Raw genomic sequence first — 15864 nt, 5'->3', positions numbered from 1 at the left:
CTAAGCGATCCGAGGCTTTGGTGCCACTGTTTTTTTATCCGCTAGTGGCTGACACATGACTACTGTTCTGTATGGCGTCTTAGCTGGATAATTGATTAGGACAATTACTTCATCAGTTCTAGCTCTGAAGGTGCTTGGTCAGACTTTGTATTGCATTGTTGCCATCTTTTATTTCAATGGACAATGCGTGCTACCATATCTCCCATTTAACAGCCATCCAAACCCCCATTTAGAGACGACGCTGTCTGTGACATGGTGCCTCAGATATTATGCAAATGAAGAGAATTGGCATTTAACCTAGTATGTGAAAAATAAAAATGAGGCACGGATTACATTTAACACTGTATCTGACCTGTCTATGTGAACCGCATAACATACCCCAAGTATCTTGTCATGGAACGCTTCAAACTAACCCCCCCCCCCCCACATTAACGATTTGCCCCAATTCATTAAGACTTGTATTTTGTATGTCAGGCTTAATAAAGGAAGCAGTGGAAAAGGTTGTGTGAAATTTATTAAGAAGCATGCGCCTAATAAATTTGGAATATCTTTCAACTACAGTGCATCATCGCCAAAAAATGTACACCAGCCAGGGCGCCACGTTAGTGGTGTACATTATGATGAATTTATATGACCACGCCACCATGCCACCCAAACTATTCATTTTATTTTGCTCACTTATATAGCGCCATTAATTATACAGCGCTTTACATTCACTATTGGCACTGTCCCCATTGGGGCTCACAATCTTAATTGCCTATCAGTATGCCTATGGAGTGTGGGAGGGAACCGGAGAACCCGGAGGAAACCCACGCAAACATGGGGACTATACCCACTTTTCAAAAAGTTGGAGGAACTGCCCAGAGAAGTGCAAAAACTGATGAAACTAGGACTTTGTTGTTATATTGTGACTTTTGGAATGCTGAAAATCTCCAGTTGTTGAATCTTGTTGATATAAGTATCCTATACTCTTACTGAGCACATGAAAAACATGTAATAATTTATACACATCACAACAAAAGAATAATACCCCAATTCCAAAAAAAAGTTTGGATGCTGTGCAAAATGTAAAGATTTGGAAATCTGTTACATTCATATTTTATTCACAACAGAACATAGAACGCAGATCAGAAAGTGGAAATCAGACATTTTTCCATTTCGTTTTAAAAAAAGTTAAGTCCTTTACAAATTCGTGTCCGCAGCACAGGTCAAAAAAAGTTGGGATGGGACCATGCCTACCAACGTGTAGCATCCCCTCTTTTTACAACAGTCTGAAAATGTCTGGGAAGTGCTGGAGTTTGAGAAGAGGAATGTTGCCCCGTTCTTACCAGATTTTTTGCTGTCCAACAGTCCTGGGACTTCTTTACCAAAATTAGTTGTTGCATAATGAGCCAAAGGTTTTCTATTGGTGAAAGGTCTGGACCGCAAGTGGCCAGTTCATCACCAGAACTTTTCTCCTATGAAGTCAAGCTATTGTGATGAATGTAGTCTTTAGTTTAGCATTGTCTTGCTGAAATATGAACGTTCTTCCCTGAAATAGGCATTATCTGGATAAGAGCATATGTACGTAGTTCGAATACGTCTATACAATGCTCAGTATTGATAGTGACATTCATGATGTGTAAGCTGCCCATTCCATAGGCGCTAATGCAACCGCATACCATCAGATAAACAGGATTCTGAAATGTGCGCTGATAACAAGCTGGATGGTCCCTCTCCTCTTGAGTCTACAGGACACAACATCTGTGGTTACCATAAAGAATTAACAAAATCTGATCACGGTAAGCTGAACACAGAACAGGCTGACATTTTGCCTCAGTCCATTTTAAATGAGCTTTGGCCCAGAGAAGATGGCAACATTTTCATATTGTATTTATATATGGCTTCTTCTCTGGCGATAAAGCTTTAACTTGCCCCTGTGACTTCTGCGGCAAATGAAGTTCATAGACAATGATTTCTGGAAATATTTCTAGGTCTATGCAGCAATTTTCTCAACGGAATCATGTCCATTTTTAATGCAGTACCATCTTGAAGGCCCATAAGCTCATAATCACTCAATATTGCCCATTGGACCTGTCGCTTGTAAGCATGGATTTCTTCAGAATCTCTTCATCTTTTGATATTAAGTATAGAAGATGGTGGGATACTCTAAGCCTTTGCAGTTTTACATTGAGGAACATTTTTCTAAACTTGTTCCACAATTTATAGACGCAGTTGTTCAGATTGGTGACCCTCTGACCATCTTTGTTTCTGAGAGACGCTGCCTCGCTAACATGCTCTCTTTAGACACAGTAATGAGATTTATTTAAAAATTGACCCTCCATCTATTTGTTATAATTTTTCTAATCTGTTGCCAATTTCTAAATGAGTCTTTTTTTTTTCAAATTAAATGGAAAAATGTCCAACCTTCAACTTGCGATCTACACTCACCGGCCACTTTATTAGGTACACCATGCTAGTAACGGGTTGGACCCCCTTTTGCCTTCAGAACTGCCTCAATTCTTCGTGGCATAGATTCAACAAGGTGCTGGAAGCATTCCTCAGAGATTTTGGTCCATATTGACATGATGGCATCACACAGTTGCCGCAGATTTGTCGGCTGCACATCCCAAAGATGCTCCATACAAGGCAGGATGGATCCATGCTTTCATGTTGTTTACGCCAAATTCTGACCCTACCATCCGAATGTCGCAGCAGAAATCGAGACTCATCAGACCAAGCAACGTTTTTCCAATCTTCTACTGTCCAATTTCGATGAGCTTGTACAAATTGTAGCCTCAGTTTCCTGTTCTTAGCTGAAAGGAGTGGTACCCGGTGTGGTCTTCTGCTGCTGTAGCCTATCTGCCTCAAAGTTCGACGCACTGTGCGTTCAGAGATGCTCTTAGGCCTACCTTGGTTGTAACGGGTGGCGATTTGAGTCACTGTTGCCTTTCTATCAGCTCGAACCAGTCTGCCCATTCTCCTCTGACCTCTGGCATCAACAAGGCATTTCCGCCCACAGAACTGCCGCTCACTGGATTTTTTTTCTTTTTCGGACCATTCTCTGTAAACCCTAGAGATGGTTGTGCGTGAAAATCCCAGTAGATCAGCAGTTTCTGAAATACTCAGACCAGCCCTTCTGGCACCAACAACCATGCCACGTTCAAAGGCACTCAAATCACCTTTCTTCCCCATACTGATGCTCGGTTTGAACTGCAGGAGATTGTCTTGACCATGTCTACATGCCTAAATGCACTGAGTTGCCGCCATGTGATTGGCTGATTAGAAATTAAGTGTTAACAAGAAGTTGGACAGGTGTACCTAATAAAGTGGCCGGTGAGTGTATGTTATGTTGTGAATCTAAATCATTGCTTTCTTTACATACTACACAGCGTGACAACTGTTTGAGAATTGGGGTTACACTACGGATTTGATCTTTTCCAAACGTGTCCCCATGCCCACAGTAAGCTGGTAAGTGATCTCCTAAGCAGCTGGTGCCAGCAGATAGTGACTACAACACATGGGGTGTCCTGGCACAGCAAGCCTAGCTGTCTGATAATAAAACATTCAGTGCTGGAATACGGGAGCAGCAGAGCGTTCATCCTTGGGACAGCTCGTCAGAAGGAGCAAGATGAAGAATTGGTGATTGCACAGTTAGCAGACAGTACATGAAGGTGTTGTCAATAAAACGAATAAACTAAACCTTATATTAGAACCCCGCCTTCCGTTGTGTCAAAGAAAGACAGAACAGTTTAAAGGGGCTGTCCACATAAAAAATGGTTTGTGTGCATAAAATAGAAATATATATAAAACTAAAGTTCAATTCTCACATCAGTTTTTCTCCATGCACACAAAAGACTAGCTTGATTTTCATTTGTGCGCAAGTTCGGATTTTCATACGATTTTCGCCATGTGTCTGTTTTAACCTTCTGTTTGCCATCGCTGTTTTCTCACATTTCTCAAACTTTACAACCAGTTAGTGAAAAATGAACAATATGATGCATATCGGGCATTTTTCACTGACCTATTCACTTGAACAGACAAGTTTGGTCGTCAAAATGGACAAGTGTTAGTGTGAAAAACACCAGGAACACACATTTGTGAAAAAGTAAATCCTCATGTATGCACATGAGTTTGGTATTAATTTGTCAGGAAACATCGGTAGATCTGGGCATTGTGGTGGTCTGTACACGAATGTGTGAATCTAGCCTTACTAGTACGTCACACGTTATTAGTGATAGTCCAGACAGCTCTCTGTCCAGGTTTGGTTTAACACAGGAGAAAGTGACCATTGTCCGCATGTCACCAGTGCCCAGTGTGGAAGAGGCTGACTGGAGGCTAACATAAGGCAGCCCCCTTCTTTGTCTTTGTACCAGAAAAGGGGCTGGCTTAGCTATTGAAATGAGCAAGTCAGCCAGCCCTTTCACTTACAACACTGGTGACACTGATAAAGGAAGTGATCTGGTGTCAGAAGTGGAGCTGCAAGGACCAGTCCTAACACCTTGAGAAGAGAACACCTTTTTCTAGTTCAAACATATTACTAAATTATATTGATTTATATTGTTCGAGCAAAGCAGTTTGACCTTTCCCGGCGCCTGCGCACTGCAGTACTTTGCTCTGCCCTCGTCAGGGCAGATAAGGACGCCTGCGCCGGAGCGCGATGCTGAGGCCACTGTGCGGATGACGCAGGACACGTCATCCACATGATGCTCATCTCAAGAAGAAGGGAGGCGCCGGGCCAAGACCAGCGACTCCTATCTTACTGGACCGTCCCGCAAGGGAGTAGAATAAAAGCATTTTTTCTTTTGTTTCAGCTGGATCGGGGGCATATATACAGCATATTAGTATACTGTGTATATGAGAGCTGAAAAGGTAGTGGTCTTATCCATTATGGGACAAACCTGGTAACAGGTTCCCTTTAAAGTGTCAACTTTATGTTCTTTCTTTCTGGACAATTTCCATTTAAATATTATGTCAACATACTAAAGTGCTCACTTGATATTCTGTCGGCTATACAACACAATGCCTCTCCATGTCAACAGTATTTATGTACCTCTCCGTAAGGCAACAAGAAGCAAAATAATACCTCTGCTACTGGAGAATAAAATGATTAGTACTTCCATCAGGGATTCAGTCACTATTCTTGCTGCCTTGTTCTAAGGAATTGCAGCCCCTCACACACTTGTTGAATGATGGGAATGGCACAACACGTAAACTGGGACTATTGCATGCATTCCAGACGCTGTTCATTTAAAGCAGTTGTCTGGGACCTTTAAATTGCTGGCCATTAATATCTGATTGGTGGTGGTGTGGCACCCAACACAGCACAGCTCCGTCATCGGCTTAGTTACTGCACATCTGCCCTCTAGTAATTCAACTTAGGGGCAATATATGGAGTACTAGGCCACAGCTACTAGATTATTAATCAGATATTGAACCAGCCTAAGGATAGGCCGTGGATGTAAAAGTCCAGGTCATCCCCTTTAACACTATAAAACACACTTTTTGGTATATGATTATTTCAGAACATCCCCATTCATTCCAATTCTTCCTCAAACAAGAATATGAGCTCCAACATCAGTAACAAATCAGTTCCTTGAGCCTTCTTACATCAGCTAGCAATTCTGACTCCTCTCAATACAATACGTTATGGATACTTAAAGGGCTTTCCCATTAGCTACATTTATCTATCCACACCACCGCTTCACTTTGAGCATGCTCACCACCATCACATTCATACAGGGGGACTTCAAAACCCCCGTTCTCAGGATTGGTGGGCGACCCGGCAGATGTATAATACTCATAAATTTACTACTTATGTGAAGGAGAAACATGTTATAAGGGAAGTGTACTTTTCACCAAATTTTGCTTAAATCAATAGTACATGCGATTAGAGAATTCTGCTTCTTTCTCCACTTATGAGCCACTTATTTCCCTCTCCCTTGCCTTTTTGTCATCCACTCAACAGTATCTTGCTGACGACAAGATGAACTGCCAGATGAATTGTCAGATTACACAGATGAGAAGTGAGAAGCAAAAGGGAGAAGAGGGGAACTGGGAGATTCAGATAGATGGTGCTGAGCTTTCTAACAAGTTTTTTTTTCTGCTCACCCCAGAGCTGGATTCACATCTACACAGTTTAGGACTGCGTAGGAATCCATCCTCATGTACTGTGTTGTGTATAGGTAACATCAGATCAGTCTCATCTCACCTGATCAGAGCTAATTGCAGATTACAGGGGGTTGGGGTATACAGTGCCTACAAGTAGTATTCAACCCCCTGCAGATTTAGCAGGTTTACACATTTGGAATTAACTTGGCATTGTGACATTTGGACTGTAGATCAGCCTGGAAGTGTGAAATGCACTGCAGCAAAAAAGAATGTTATTTCTTTGTTTATTTTTTTTTTTTAAATTGTGAAAAGTCTTTTCAGAGGGTCATTTATTATTCAACCCCTCAACCCACCAGAATTCTGTTTGGTTCCCCTAAAGTATTAAGAAGTAGTTCAGGCACAAAGAACAATGAGCTTCACGTGTTTGGATTAATTATCTCTTTTTCCAGCCTTTTCTGACTATTTAAGACCCTCCCCAAACTTGTGAACAGCAGTCATACATGGTCAACATGGGAAAGACAAAGGAGCATTCCAAGGCCATCAGAGACAAGATCGTGGAGGCTCACAAGGCTGGCAAGGGGTACAAAACCCTTTCCAAGGAGTTGGGCCTACCTGTCTCCACTGTTGGGAGCATCATCCGGAAGTGGAAGGCTTATGGAACTACTGTTAGCCTTCCACGGCCTGGACAGCCTTTGAAAGTTTCCTCCCGTGCCGAGGCCAGGCTTGTCCGAAGAGTCAAGGCTAACCCAAGGACAACAAGGAAGGAGCTCCGGGAAGATCTCATGGCAGTGGGGACATTGGTTTCAGTCAATACCATAAGTAACGTACTCCACCGCAATGGTCTCCGTTCCAGACGAGCCCGTAAGGTACCTTTACTTTCAAAGCGTCATGTCAAGGCTCGTCTACAGTTTGCTCATGATCACTTGGAGGACTCTGAGACTGACTGGTTCAAGGTTCTCTGGTCTGATGAGACCAAGATCGAGATCTTTGGTGCCAACCACACACGTGACGTTTGGAGACTGGATGGCACTGCATACGACCCCAAGAATACCATCCCTACAGTCAAACATGGTGGTGGCAGCATCATGCTGTGGGGCTGTTTCTCAGCCAAGGGGCCTGGCCATCTGGTCCGCATCCATGGGAAGATGGATAGCACGGCCTACCTGGAGATTTTGGTCAAGAACCTCCGCTCCTCCATCAAGGATCTTAATATGGGTCGTCATTTCATCTTCCAACAAGACAACGACCCAAAGCACACAGCCAAGAAAACCAAGGCCTGGTTCAAGAGGCAAAAAATCAAGGTGTTGCAGTGGCCTAGTCAGTCTCCTGACCTTAACCCAATTGAAAACTTGTGGAAGGAGCTCAAGATTAAAGTCCACATGAGATACCCAAAGAACCTAGATAACTTGGAGAAGATCTGCATGGAGGAGTGGGCCAAGATAACTCCAGAGACCTGTGCCGGCCTGATCAGGTCTTATAAAAGACGATTATTAGCTGTAATTGCAAACAAAGGTTATTCCACAAAATATTAAACCTAGGGGTTGAATAATAATTGACCCACACTTTTATGTTTAAAATTTATAAAAATTTAACTGAGCAACAAAACTTTTTGGTTTGTAAGATTTATGCATCTGTTAATAAATCCTGCTCTTGTTTGAAGTTTGAAGGCTCTAACTTATTTGCATCTTATTAAACCTGCTAAATCTGCAGGGGGTTGAATACTACTTGTAGGCATTGTAAGTCATTGTTTATGACGAGTACTTATTCTACACTTTTTTGAACAACTGGATTAGACTATTATTTTAACTCCAACACCAAATTACCGTAATTACTTTCTGGAGCTGGATACTATTTTGCCATGCTGCATATTTTTCCTAGATTTGGAATTTAGATGGCATTTTGCAACTAATTCTATTTTTTTCATGAAACTTTGCAAACTGTAGCAGAAAAGCAGAACAGGTCATTGAATTCTCTCTGGGCTAATTTCCTAATGCTACCACCAACTTAGTGGAAGTTAAAGTTGTCTGTAAATGTTCCTATGGGGTAGAGTACAGATTTGGGGCTCAATACAAACTAACAGACCACTAGAATATGGCTCATCAGTGCTAATCTAGTGCCGACAACACACTTCAGACACCTGCCGCTTGGCTGTACAATAGGTTTACCAGCAGTCTGCCTTGTAAATATGTATCTTTAAGAAAGCAATACTGTTTACTGACGCAGAGAAAAGCTGCATAAGCGATTTCACTTCTGGTAGCACTAATTTGCAAATAAATTGTTTCTTCTAAACTTTAGGGACTGAGCAAACCCAGGAGCAGGTCCCAAGTGTGCTACTTTCTGCTCCCAATTCGGTTGTCTTCTAACATTCTATGGGAATCTATCACCAGGTTTTTGCCACCTAATAAAAGCACAGCATAATGTAGAGACTGAAGCCTTGATTCCATGATTACAGGGCTACTTGCTGTAGATTTGATAAAAATCACCATTTTATCAGCAGATTATCACTAGAGGACTACTTGGCCAACTGCAGGGTAGTCCTGTATATTCACAAGCAATGTATAACCCCGCCACCACCAGTGATTGACAGCTTTCTGCACAGTCTACACAGAAAGCCGCCAATCAGTGGGGTGTGTGGGGACATACTGAACTCGGCATTCAGAGAACTGCTAGATCTGCAGCAGAAAAAAAACAAGGATTTTATCAAAATGACAGCATGCAGGCCCATAAAGGGATTTATAACTGGAATCAAGGTCTCTGTCCCTAAATCAAGCTGCTCCCAGCAGGTGTACTAAAAAACTGGAAAGGTATCCTTATATATACACACTATGAGGGACAGGTGTCCCAATTACTTATCCCAATGGATCTAGCACACATCTATGATGATACTCCCTGATCATTTTCCTCCAGGCCAACTAAACAATTCTGAGTCACTGCAAAATGGAATCTACAAGACCTCTGAGGGTAGGTACACACGGTCAGTAAATGCTGCGGGTTGGACCTTGCGTACCTCCGCAGCGTCCAGATGTTACAGCATAGTGGATGGGATTTCAATAGTGATGAGCGAATATACTTGTTACTCGAGATTTCCCGAGCACGCTCCGGTGTCCTCTGAGTATTTTTTAGCTGAGGTGAGGAAAACTAAATCTCCGAGCACTAAAAAATACTCGGAGAACACCCGAGCGTGCTCGGGAAATCTCGAGTAACGAGTATATTCGCTCATCACTAGATTTCAAGAAATCCTATCTCCACTATGTATGCACTGACGCCAGCTGATCACCCGCAAAGACGGACATGCGGCGCGTCTTTCCAGACTGCAGCAAGTCTATTTATCTTGCGCAGACGTGAGTTACCCGTACAATGTATTGGACGCAGTGATTCCGCAAGGTTCAATGAACACATGCGGATTCACCTGCATTCAATAGCCGGCACCATTTGGACGTAGCGGACATGTGGCGCTTCTAAAGCGCTGCCGATTACTGACCGTCTGCACCCAGCCTGAAGAGGTCTTAAGGTACCTTCACACGAAACGACATCGCTAGCGATCCGTGACGTTGCAGCATCCTGGCTAGCGATATCGTTTCGTTTGACACGCAGCAGCGATCAGGATCCTGCTGTGATGTCGCTGGTCGCTGAATAAAGTCCAGAACTTTATTTGGTCATCCGATCGCCGTGTATCGTTGTGTTTGAAAGCAAAAGCAACGATACCCAGCGATGTTTTACACTGGTAACCAGGGTAAACATCGGGTTACCAAGCGCAGGACCGCGCTTAGTAACCCGATGTTTACCCTGGTTACCAGCGTAAAAGTAAAAAAAACAAACAGCACATACTTACATGCGTCCCCCAGCCTCTGCTTCCTGACACTTACTGAGCGCCGGCCCTAAAGTGAAAGTGAAAGCACAGCGGTGACGTCACCACCGCTCTGCTGTTAGGGCCGGAGCTCAGTCAGTGTCAGGAAGCAGACGCTGGGGGACGCATGTAAGTATGTGCTGTTTGTTTTTTTTACTTTTACGCTGGTAACCAGGGTAAACATCGGGTTACTAAGCGCGGCCCTGCGCTTAGCAACCCGATGTTTACCCTGGTTACCCGGGGACCTCGGCATCGTTGGTCGCTGGAGAGCGGTCTGTGTGACAGCTCTCCAGCGATCAAACAGCGACGCTGCAGCGATCAGCATCGTTGTCGCTATCCAGCGCTGCAGCGTCGCTTCGTGTGAAGGTACCTTTACAATATCTGGCACCAAGATGTTAGCAACTGATACTTAAGATCCTCTGTGAAAAGTACAAATGTTTAATCATACAGATATTTGGAGGCCAAATATTTGTAGGATAGAAGGCTTCAAATGTTGGCCTTACCACTTAGTGAGGCGGCCACTTGCCATAGCGTAGACCATGTAAATTAATGGAGAGGTGGCTGTACATCTGGGTGGTTTTCCATTCTAGCTGCTATGGAAGTAGAATGTATGTTCAGTTTTTTCTGCAACTCAAAAAAATAAAAAAATGAAGAGAAGCGCACACAGAAGTTAAAATGAAAATGTGTTGTATCTGTGGTGGTTACCACACAAGGCAGATCAGGGGACCCTCTTATTTTATGAGCGTGCATGTCCCAAAAGGTGGGACCGAATCTATCAAACATGAACATGCCAAAAATATCTAAAGGTCCCATACACATTAGATTAAAGTAGGCTGAACCCTCAACGTTGAGGTAGGGAAGGATCTGGCATGTCTGGTTTCTAATGGATGATCCTTTTGTAGTCTGGGAAATACGTTAATGCCAGAGGGGCCTAGCAGCAGCTCTCTCACAGAACTCAGGTACATTTGGCCAAGACGTGTGTTCCTCCTGCATATGATAGACTCAGGAGAAATAGCTGTCCACTGAACTATCTCTTGACAGACAGCTATCTATTGTGTATGGGAAGCTTACATTGGGAATATCCCTTCAGATCTTGTGAAAACAAATAAGACAGCATAGGCCTATTATATTACAGCTATCCCTTGCACAACCTCAGACATCTGATCCTACAGATCATCCATTTCCTGCTAGGAGCAAGGGAAAGGTGTGATATCATTGTTTTCATTACTAAGGTGCTATTCAGCCCTATACTAATGCACCTTCTTAGGGTACCGTCACACAGTGCTATTTTCATCGCTATGACGGTACGATCCGTGACGTTCTAGCGATATCGTTACGATATCGCAGTGTCTGACACGCAGCAGCGATCAGGGACCCTGCTGAGAATCGTACGTCGTAGCAGATCGTTTGGAACTTTCTTTCGTCGCTTGATCACCCGCTGACATCGCTGGATCGTTGTGTGTGACAGCGATCCAGCGATGTGTTCGCTTGTAACCAGGGTAAACATCGGGTAACTAAGCGCAGGGCCGCGCTTAGTAACCCGATGTTTACCGTGGTTACCAGCGTAAACGTAAAAAAAACAAACAGTACATACTCACATTCCGGTGTCTGTCCTCCGGCGTCTCAGCTTCTCTGCACTGTGAGCGCCTGCCGGCCGTAAAGCGAGCACAGCGCTGACGTCACCGCTCTGCTTTCCGGCTATGGTGCTTACACAGTGCAGAGAAGCAGAACGCCGGGGGACAGACACCGGAATGTAAGTATGTACTGTTTGTTTTTTTTACGTTTACGCTGGTAACCAGGGTAAACATCGGGTTACTAAGCGCGGCCCTGCGCTTAGTAACCCGATGTTTACCCTGGTTACCCGGGGACTTCGGCATCGCTCCAGCGCCGTGATTGCAAAGTGTGACCGCAGTCTACGACGCTGGAGCGATAATCATACGACGCTGCGACGTCACGGATCGTGCCGTCGTAGCGATGAAAATGGCACTGTGTGACGGTACCCTTAGAATACTACATTGCTGCTTTAATAAGCACACAAGCCTGCCATGCATATATGCCATGGCTGCCAATATTTCAGATTTATAGGTAACAATAAAGTGGCAACAAAAATGCCATTTACAACAAATAAATAAAATCAAGATGATGTGCCACAAGCAGATGTTGGGCACAGAAACCTTTCATTTTCCCTGCATGTGGCAGAATGTCAATGATTATGGAATGTGAAGAGAGTTCCCCCTTCCTTCACCCAGGGACGGAGTAACGGTATTTTCATTGCCATGTAAGCTGAACGTGCCAGCGGCCCATGCGCAGACCTTAGCACATTATTACTCTCCTTCAGCTTCTTCCTGGCAGGTGTAGAAACTAAACCTAATTTTCTGACTTATTGGAATCACCAGTGCCATGTACTAGCACAGACGCATATCTACATGTATATATAGCTATGGCTCTTCCACGTCGCCAGACATGCGCCCGTATTATTAGTCACAGACAGTGATGCCTTTTCTAGCTGCAGATAAGATGGCTTTGCAGCCTCTCTCACTCTTGGAAGCAGTTGCATACCATACGTCGTATCCAAGGGCAACAGACATAAACAAGTTTCCAGGAAGACATACAAGGGCACAGTAGAGAAAACCACAAGGAAGCCAGAAGCTACATTCAGTAAATATTGAACTAATGCCAATCTATCAGTATGAGAAATTGGTTTATGGCTGACTTTTGTACAGGCCAGTGCTGTAATCTACAGTGCCAAAGCATGGGCTACTGACGGCGATCCCTGCATGACACAAGTTACAGTGTAGGCACATCTGGTATGTAGCACAGCGTCATCTCCTTAGTGCAGTTTTCTTTCCTTCACAGCTATGAAACAGACAAAACAACAAGGGTGGGAACAAAGATGCAGACACCGGTGACGAGCTCTCTGACCAGTTCACGTTTGTGTAATCTTCTCAGTGTGCTTTCAGACTTGCCCACGCATGATACAAGTATAGCCGCAAGTTATGTGCATGACAGAACTACGGAGCCGCTTACTCTACCCCAAGAGCCACTCTGCGGCAGGTTCCTATTGGAGGGCTGTGGAGTCGGTAAGCCAAACCTCCGACTCCTCAATTTCCATGACTCTGACTCCACAGCCCCGGTTACTTGGTTTTCAGCAATGACAATTAGATCTCACTCATTACTGTACTGTTCACGCAGTTATCACCCAACCAAAAACACAGAACAATGGCAGAAGATGGCAGTCGCCACATTTGTCAAAGAGGACCCTTGTGCTCAACAGCTGCTCAAAGCCATGTCATGGTCAGCACCATTTTCCATACTTTTTAAAGGGGGTTGTCTGGGACTTTAACATTGATGGTCTACGCCTAAGATAGGTACCCAGCTGTTCCCATTGTTGGCCAGAACTGCTCAGATGCAGAGCTACATAGCACAGCTGTGTCAACGGTATATTGGCCGCGGCCGAGTACTGCATATCCGCCACCTATTCCCATCTATAGGGGTGGATGTGACGTACCCGGCCATGGTCACTATGCAGCCGATGGCATTGTGCTCTGCAGCTCCTCAACTAAGCAGTGCCGGTCGTGACAGGCACCGAAAACAGCTGATTGGCAGGGATACTGGGTGTTGCACCCACTCCGATCAGACATTGATGACCCATTCTTAGAAGAGACCATCAATGCTAACGTTATGGATAACCCCTTTAATGCTCCCTGTACAAGAAGGTGTATACCTTTATAAAAATGATGTGCTGGCCATGACACTACTCTGTGAAGGCAAACATGTGGTAGAAGCAGACAACAGAACCTCCGAGACACATATTCCTGTACCAAAGCTGATGAGCTTGGTGTTTGGCTGCAGCGCTTGTGAAGTCACAGCAGCAGCCGCCAGGTAAACAATCACTGTAGAAGTGGTGGAGATGCATGCTGGACCTGGGAGGGCGAGTACCTGCTGTTTCTATTGTTAGAACACATGCACGCCGATGGCAGACAGAATGCTGAAATGGGAAAACCCCTTTAAAAAGATTTTTCTTCTAGGGAAGGAACTGCTTGTCCCATCAATCAACATCACAGGTTGGGGCCTGTTCAGACTCCTTATGACAAAGTGAAGTTAAACGCTACAAAGAATGGCTTTCACTCTAACATGGAAAACAATGGGGGACCATGTGATATTACTGGAGAGATGCATAAGTGCTAGCCGGTGTTACGGACAGGGGTTTCAGCAGCTAAACCCCAGCAATCCACACTCTGGAAGAAGAAGAAAGGGAAATCACAGGAACCTGGTCCTGCAGCCATGTTGGTAGCCCGTGGTCAGTGGACTGTGAACCTCCTACATGCGGTGACATCCCCAGAGCCATTTCTGTTTAGCAAGCCCTTATGACGATAACTGCAGGGGATGCCACGGATAGTAGGAATACAGACGTGGCCCCCGGACCTGGCTCCTGCTAATCTCTCTTCTCAACTTGGAAAGGAGATAGTTCTGATATGGAAACAAACAAAAACACTAAATGTAAAGCTTTCCTCTGTTTGATGGTCTGGCAGAGGCACCAGCAGAAATCACTGCAAACATTGGTGCTGGCCTGTAACGTCACAGGACAGCACTGCGCACACTACAGGCAACCACCACTTACACACTCTTGTAGCCAGACACATACTGATGGATGGGACACTCACCCAGGCCTGCAGAATGGGACAGCAGGAACATCAGCACATCTCAATGGTAACTCATCACTCCTGTACAATGGCGGAATATTTACCATCACACTTTAGCAAGAAGAAAACCTAGAAAGTTTATTAAATAGCAGCTGAGGGCTTGTAAGCCATATCTTTCAAAGAAACAGCCTGTTGGCCTGAAGGACGGGAAGAGGGCCGGGCCCCCTCCTGCTGGATCCGGCTATTGTCCCGGAGGAGTATCTGCAGGGCATGGATCTGCAGCCTCACCCACCCGGACTGTGCCCCCATACCTTGTGTGGCCCCCTACCTTGTGTGGCCCCCTACCTTGTGTGGCCCCCTCGCGTGGCGTGTCCATGTCCTCGGCGGGCACACTGCTCCTCTGCAGCTATGGGCGAGATCACGATCTGCTTCTCTGGTGCAGTCTCATTCCTAAGGGCAACAGGATCCGATTAACAGTTGAAAAAAAAGCCCTTCATCACCAGGGAGGGAAGAAGAGTATTGTCCAGCCCCTCCCTGCCCAAACAGAGGATCTGCTGCCGTGTGACTGGGAGATCTAGTCTGCTCCTCCTCCGCCGCTAGATCCGGCGGCTCCCAGAAACTTGCGAGAAGATCCCCAGCTCCAAATGTGGAGGAGCAGCTGATGGCTCAGTGCTATTGTACGGGCAGCGCAGCCTCTCCGCCGGAGCGTACCATGTGCGGCACGGGGGTGGCCTCACTGCCTCTCCCGTCACACGCTGTGTTATCACGCGTACAAGGGCTTGTGCTGAGCTTCTAGCCTCTCACGTCACAGTCCAGGCAGGGTGCTTGCGTAGGGTAAAAAGCGAACTCCGAAGCCGCGGCCCCCTTTTGGGTGGTATGGTCGAGACTTGCAGCGTGCTGAGACTAAGGAAAGTTGCATTCTTTTGGATTGGGAAGCACAGATGGTGACTCACTGAGGCGGCCTGAGCCACCCAGCCCACTGAGCCCAGGGCTGAGGATGTAGGCAATGGCTGGAGAGTGTGCTCACTGAGGCGGCCTGAGCCACCAGCCCACTGAGCCCAGGGCTGAGGATGTAGGCAATGGCTGGAGAGTGTGCTCACTGAGGCGGCCTGAGCCACCCAGCCCACTGAGCCCAGGGCTGAGGATGTAGGCAATGGCTGGAGAGTGTACTCACTGAGGCGGCCTGAGCCACCCAGCCCACTGAGCCCAGGGCTGAAAATGTAGGCAATGGCTGTAGAGTGTGCTCACTGAGGCGGCCTGAGCCACCCAGCTCACTGAGCCCAG

General features: G+C 45.5%; 1 protein-coding gene across 6 annotated transcripts in view; it reads right to left on the bottom strand.

Annotated features, from left to right (window-relative positions):
- LOC143815984 (MAP7 domain-containing protein 1-like) overlaps positions 1-15401 on the bottom strand; it is a 132264-nt gene extending 116863 nt beyond the window's left edge. For 2 of the 6 annotated variants that reach the window (XM_077295854.1, XM_077295851.1), the window contains exon 1: positions 14926-15396. In XM_077295854.1, coding sequence (XP_077151969.1) covers positions 14926-14956 — 31 coding nt within the window. In that variant the 5' untranslated portion in view covers positions 14957-15396. Of the gene's footprint in view, positions 1-14925 lie in introns of all 6 variants that reach the window. The other 4 variants (XM_077295852.1, XM_077295849.1, XM_077295848.1 and 1 more) reach the window with 4 other exon arrangements.
- Between the last annotated feature and the right edge of the window lie 463 nt (positions 15402-15864).

The sequence above is a fragment of the Ranitomeya variabilis genome, chromosome 3, assembly GCF_051348905.1.
Source record: "Ranitomeya variabilis isolate aRanVar5 chromosome 3, aRanVar5.hap1, whole genome shotgun sequence".
NCBI lineage: Eukaryota > Metazoa > Chordata > Amphibia > Anura > Dendrobatidae > Ranitomeya > Ranitomeya variabilis.
The sequence above is the reverse complement of the archived record's forward strand: the minus strand, read 5'-3'. Positions and strand labels throughout refer to the sequence as shown.